At 40.0% G+C, this 7,033-nt stretch overlaps 1 protein-coding gene across 1 annotated transcript; it reads right to left on the bottom strand.

The window, feature by feature from the left end:
- Window positions 1-5,552: 5,552 nt before the first annotated feature.
- On the bottom strand, window positions 5,553-6,551 carry LOC125480036 (ruBisCO large subunit-binding protein subunit alpha, chloroplastic-like). Its single transcript, XM_048590250.1, has 3 exons — window positions 6,245-6,551; window positions 6,081-6,141; window positions 5,553-6,003 (listed from the first exon to the last, which is right to left on the bottom strand). The coding sequence occupies exons 1-3, from the start codon at window positions 6,549-6,551 to the stop codon at window positions 5,553-5,555; spliced, it is 819 nt and encodes a 272-aa protein (XP_048446207.1).
- Between the last annotated feature and the right edge of the window lie 482 nt (window positions 6,552-7,033).

The raw sequence follows: 7,033 nt of genomic DNA, 5'->3' as shown, positions 1-7,033 counted from the left end.
CTGCTTATTGTAGTTTTGTTCCATTACGTAACTGTATAATGAAAAAAAAAAATCTTAGACACTTAATATTATAGTACAGTCTACTATATGACTAATAACTAATTAAACTAACAATTTAATTAATCAATATCAATAATCACATAAATTATTCAATAATCATTAATTCAATTCATCAATAATAAGCCATTTCATTCATGATTATAATTCATATCAATAATTAATAATTAATACCATGAGCTATAATTCCAAATCAATTAAACACATTTTCATATTAAATTATCAATTAGGAATTTAAATTATAAAAACTAAAAATTTAACTTAAAAATTGGCTTTAAAATCCAGCTTTGAAGCAGAAGCTGCTGACTTGGTTTGGAACTGGAAGACGCTGGCCTTGGCTTGAAGGCTGGAAGGGAAGGGGGTAATCTAGGCAGAATAATTGATTTGGGTGAGGGGATTGGGAATTTGGGATTGGGAGAATGAAGGATTAATGGGGTCGAGTGGTCCCCATATTGTATTATATATTTTTTCATTGAAAAAGCCACGTTGGGTTTAATGGGGTGGTCCCCATATTGTATTATATAGTTTTTTTCGTTAAATCAAAGGACACCGTGTCTTCCTTTCGTTTTGGGCTTGAACATTTTAGAAAAAAGAGCCACCGTGCATAGTAGCAGAAGAAAACATATCCCTCACCTACAAAATTTTCGATGGACTAGAGGGGCGGCTACTCGCTCCTGGGCTTCATTTCTAGCGAGAGGAGGGGCGGCCGCCCCTCTTTGCTCCTCTATAGCTTCGCCATTGGTGGCAAAGAGTTCATATAGCGTCCCACTTTTGAGAAAGTCTCCTTAGCATTGTAATTATGCATTTTTGGTAAAATGGTCTAGAATTCCTATGTAATCTAGTAATTCTTTCTTATTAGGTTTTGTACTATTTTGAGAGCAAGTTTTTCTCTCCTCACGGTTTACTATAAATAATGGTACTATTGTAGGGGAAATATCATCTATAAGTTCCCCGCTTTTGTCTCTCTGATGCTGCACCTCCTTCTCTCCCTTCAGTAAATTGGTCATAACACGTTATCAAGTACGCTTTTGACACTACCTTAAGGAATTTGAAGGATATTTTCTATTATAAACCAGTTCACAATTTTCATCATACAATCTCAATTCTTCTAAAAAGCGGTCTAAATTGTCCACATATTTTCAGCCTTGATTGCATGAAACATTCACTAAGATGCATGTATCTCAACTTTGCATTTTGAATTATAGATTCCGCTTAAATTGTAGTCACGTTATTCTATTATATTATATTGGGAATTTAATGATTGTTTGAGAAACCAAAGAAAAGAGGCACAAAGTCAAAATTTAGGGGTTTCTACCTTAACCGCGCGAGCTACGGTTTGAAGCTGTTTGAGCCGCGTCGCCGAGCAAACGAGCCATGGCCTGAAGTCATTTGAACCGTTGGAGCGGAGCCGCTCTTAACCGAGCTGCTGGGCTAACCTCAGCACAAACTCAAGTTTTTTTTAGCTTCGTCTACACTCGGCCTGCACCACAAAAGTTCCATTGGAATTTTCTCGCGCTCGGCCTACCAAGCCCTGGCGACCTTCTTCTAGCTTGCATGCAGCAGTTCAGCCCAGTTTTGAGCCTGGGACCCCTAATTGTTTTCCTTGCGCTCAACCCATCTGCAACCCAGCTAGTTGTGGGCCTCTAAACCACCCTGCATAACACCTAGCCCAAGCCTTGGACCTGGGCACCAGCTTCTTCTTCTTTAGGCTAAGGCCTACCCTGCACCCAAACCAAAACAGCTCAGTTCCTGTGGATGGGCTTCCTGCCTGTGGCCTATCCTGCAACCCAACAGCATTCGTAAGCCTAATATTTTTTCGATTTTGTGATACATTTGCTTTGCTTGTACCGACCCATGAACTTGCGGTTCATAATTTGAACCCGAAGTTACGCATAAACGCCAAAGAAATCCGAGATATTCTTAAAACACGACACCGATGGTTTCCCAAAGTTTTTATGTTAATTTAAACCAAACTATATCTAATAGAACCTGAATGCTTTATTCATGAACAATTTTTATCCACTGAGGTAACGATAATTTTATTCACATCGTTACAACGACATGTCGAACTTGAACAAACTCAACTTTACTGTTTTGGAAGTTTCTAGAAAAAAATACCTAAAGTGGATTCAAGGTGTAAGCTTGACCTCAATTTCACACTGCAGTAAAGAGAAACTTGGGGACCATACGTCTTCTGTTCAATCTAGAAGCCAAAATCAAATTTAACTCCATGTCTGCCGATAATGGAAGACTAAGTTGCTTTTAAATTAATCTCATTGACGGTTTGTGAAAATGAAGAGGAGAAAGAAAAGTGGCCTGGGTTAAGAGACATTCTATGAGAGCTTGAGAATAATTAATTTAATCCGATTGCATTTGACTAATTTGCCTTTGATTAAATTTGTTTTTGTTTTAGACAGAAAGATGGAACTTATTAAATTTGAATAGATATGTTTAGATCCTTTGCCAGAATATTGAAAAGAAAATCAGAACCGATACAATCCCACATTACATTTTCTTCTGCCTTGAGGACATCTGCTGCAACTACATGCGCAGTGTTGTTGGCACGATGAGGAGAGTATGCGAACTCCAAGACACCAACATCCGCAGCTCCCAATTGTAATTCTCTTGTGATCATGTTTAGGACAATCTTAGCATCAGATACCACAATAATTCCTGTGATCCCTTCCTTCAAACAGGCGTATGGAGTTGCTCTCACCCCAGCAACCTCCCCCGCCACTGCAGAAGGGAAAAACAGGCCTCCCGTGCCACCTGAGAAATGCCACATGCCCGCAAAAATTCGTACGACCCAACCAACTCCTCCTTTCTTAGTTTTTGAATCCCACGCTGCATCACAATTAACCTTGAGCACCCAAAAGCTTGGTTTCTTCCGGCCATTTCCATCCACATATGATTTTTCTTTGTTGGCAGGCATCATAGCAGTATGTAGGCCATTATTGGCCTGCGATTCCACTCCTATTGCTTTCTTAAACTCTTCAATCCTTATTTTCCATATTTACATAGCCTCAACGGGATCACACTTAATCACTTTAAACACTGTATCGTTTCTGCATTTCCAGGTCCTCCATAAATCGAAGACGATTCCTTCTTTAATCTCGCTTCTTCTCTCATGTTTTCGAAACCGTTGGCATATATGATTCTAGCAAGAATAAAGTTCGTACATTCGAGATTGGCAAAGTTTAGTTGAACGTCGCAAGATAACCAGAAAGCCCTACAAAACTCGCAATAGAATAGGATATGCTCCACTGTCTCATTCTCCCTTTCACGGAACGCACAAAGGTTACACACCTTCATTCGTCATTTTTCCAAATTCCTTCTCACCATTGTGGCATTGTTACAACACTTCCAAATAAAATTTGTCATTTTGTTTGGGACCGACAAATACCATATTTGCTTCCACATATAGCAGCTAGTTCGGCAGGTACTACTCACACCCATTCCCTTTTTATAGAGCTCATCGTTTTTTAAAAAATCCATTGCCACCTCATATCCAGTTTTGACGCCATACACACATTTATTTGTACAGTGTCAAATCAACTGATCTTCACATCCCTCATAGCTAATTGGGATGGAACAGATTAACTCAATTTCATCCAGATCGAACCATTGTTCCAGATGATAAGATCTAAATCTCTCGGCCCTTAATCAACTTTGTAGACATCGAAATTTCAGTGAAATAAATGTTAACCAAGGTATTAAAATTACAACATTTATTTATTTCACCTACATCACACACTCATTTCACCTACAACTTCCATTTACTTCACCAACCTCACACACTTACTTCACCTACCAACTCCATTTACTTCACCTACAACATCCACTTACTTCACCCACCAACTCCATTTACTTCACCAACCTCACACACTTACTTCACCTACCAACTCCATTTACTTCACCTACAACATCCACTTACTTCATCCACCAACTCCATTTACTTCACCAACCTCACACACTTACTTCACCTACCAACTCCATTTACTTCACCAACCTCACACACTTACTTCACCTACAACATCCACTCACTTCACCAAAAAAATGGATGGTGGTGATTCACTCTCAAAGCCTATAAATAGGCTTCTCTATCAAGAGGAAAAAAAACCAATTCACAAATACATTTCTCTACTCCCAAAATGGAAGAGAATACTCCCCACACATCCAAAATCCTTGAAGCTTTGAAACTCTAAAGCTCTCAAGCATCCAACCCCCAAATTCCCAAGAATCCCGAAGAATCAAGAAAGCCCTCTTCATTCTTCGTCAAATCCTCCTTCAAGATCAAGCCCCGACGGCCCTTGAAGAACTTCCACCAATTCAAGATCAAGCCCTGACGGCCCTTGAAGAAAGTGTTCATCGTTCATCCTAAGATCAAGCCCCAACGGCCCTTTGGATCAACAACCTCAACAAATCCACACATCCAATCGTTCTTCAAGATTAAGCCCAAAAGCCCTTGAAGATCCGCTCATCCATCAACCTTCAAGATCAAGCCCAAAAGCCCTTGAAGAAATTCACACAACCATTATTCAAGATCAAGCCCCGACGGCCCTTGAAGAAAGTGTTCATCATTCATCATCCGTTCATCCTAAGATCAAGCCCCAACGGCCCTTTGGATCAACAACCTCAACAAACCCATACACCCATTCTTCAAGATCAAGCCCAACGCCCCTTGAAGATCCATTCATCAACTGTTCATCCTTAGATCAAGCCTCGACGGCCCTTTGGATCAGCAACTCATCCACACACACCAAAACCTTGAAGCCTTAAAGTTCTAAAGCTCTCAAGAAAATCCCGAAGGATCAAGAAAGCACTCTTGGTTCTTCGTCAAATCCTCCTTCAAGATCAAGCCCCAACGGCCCTTGAAGAACTCCCACCAACTCAAGATCAAGCCCCGACGGCCCCTTGAAGAAAGTGTTTATCATTCATCATCCGTTCATCCTAAGATCAAGCCCCAACGGCCCTTTGGATCAACAACCTCAACAAACCCATACACCCATTCTTCAAGATCAAGCCCAACGCCCCTTGAAGATCCATTCATCAACTGTTCATCCTTAGATCAAGCCCCGACGGCCCTTTGGATCAACAACTCATCCACAAACCTACACCCTACGAAGATAGAATCAGAGGACCAAATTTGAGAGAGATCGTAACCCCAAAATCATTAAACACAAAATATTATTTTGTACACGTATTCTTGTTTCTTGTTTCAGGAATTTTTCGTGTTCACAAGCAAGTAACACATAGGATAGAGAAGAAGAGGGAAGGAAGATGAAGGAGCAGAGCTCCAAATATTTTTGTATTTAATTTCTTTTGTGTAAATTCTCATCTCATTTGTTTTCTAGGAGCTAGGCTAGCTTTTATTCAGATTCCACCCCTTAAAATGCCAGCTGGCATATTTAACAGTCCTTAATACTAAAAACTAAAGCATAAACCCCCCATTAACTCTCTAAATCATCGATTAAGACAATCACAATTGAGACCTATTATGGATTCATAACAATACTTCCCCCTTGAAAACTAGCCTTGTCCACAAGGCTAAAAAATTTGAATGTGGAAACTTGTTTGAAAGCAGCAGCACATTCCCTTCTGATGGATATGTTCTCAATTCCAGTTATGCTCATTGCAATCCCAATATTAGCGAGTTTCAAAACAGGTGCATCATTCAGTGGTTTCAAAGCACTAGTTGACATCTCACGAAAAGCTTGCACGATATAGTTACTTGAGCTATCATCCAATGGTACAACAGTGTCATCAAGCAACTGAACCTTAGTGCTTTTCTCAAGCAAATTCTCTACAGCACCCTTCATTAGCAATGACTTCTTTCTTGAAATAGAGTTGACCATTACACCCGTGGATTTCTTATCACGATCAAACTCAAGGGTTGCAATTCGGTGTTCAAATTCACTCCACTTTTGGCAACAACCAAGCAAATCCCTTCCATTTGATGATTCCCAAAATAGATTCACAAAAACACCCATTTGCTTGCCATCCTTGTACTAAAAATAGAGTACCAGCTTGACAGCTTTAGCTGATGTATCTCCCTAATCCCAAACAGGCCAAAAATCAAATTTTCTAGTGAAAAACAAAGAAAAATCAGCGTGTAAATCAATAGCCAAAGCACCAAAATTGCTTTCCAGGTGACCTTCGAGAGAGCATGCAAAATCCAAATAGGTACCCTTAGTGCATTCACTCCTTCTCTTCAATGTATTTGTTATTCTGTCACCCTCAAAGTCATTGGTCTTGCTGAATACCTCTCTAATTCGTGCTTCACCAATAGTTCCAATGTCGTGTGGTAACTCAATAGCTCTGCCAAATTTGACTCCCTCATTCACAACTTTAGGACTACCACACTTATCTAATGCAACATTCCTTCCCCTAGGACCAAAAGTAAGGCCAATAACACCCGCAAACTTGTCAATTCCACCTTGTAGTGCATATTGCCAATGCTGATCAAAAGCAATTTCTTTTGTAGAAGACTCCATAATGGAACAAAGCCTTGATTGCCAGTAATTCACCCTACTGTTTTGTTGCTGATTCACCCCCCTTCACAAATTTCCAACAACCACAGCTTCATTTTCAAGTGAATTCATAGAGTAGGTAGAGTACACCATTTGTCCATGGTCTAATGCACTCGAATGCCTGCACGCAGATCTTACACACACATCCATTGCCGCATCCAAGTCATCTATAACCTAAGGTCGAGGGATAAGGTTTTGACAACTAACAAAAAAGCACATACCCTCATTTGAGAAAACTTCTGCAAGCTGTGCAAAACCAAGATCAAATATATTTCCAGCAATTATTCCTCTAATCAGATCCTCTACCTACTTGACATCATATTCAATAGCATCATTAAGGTCCACTACCTTCTCAAATAGGGATATGGCCTTGGCATTCTTTTCATCCACATGTCTGAACCGGTTCAAAGCCGTAATTTGTGATAAAGCTAAGATCACATCCCCAA

This window comes from the organism of the source record quoted next, unplaced genomic scaffold, assembly GCF_019419815.1.
Source record: "Pyrus x bretschneideri cultivar Hongxiangsu unplaced genomic scaffold, Pyrus_bretschneideri_v1 Contig31, whole genome shotgun sequence".
Taxonomy (NCBI): Eukaryota; Viridiplantae; Streptophyta; class Magnoliopsida; order Rosales; family Rosaceae; genus Pyrus; species Pyrus x bretschneideri.
The sequence above is the reverse complement of the archived record's forward strand: the minus strand, read 5'-3'. Positions and strand labels throughout refer to the sequence as shown.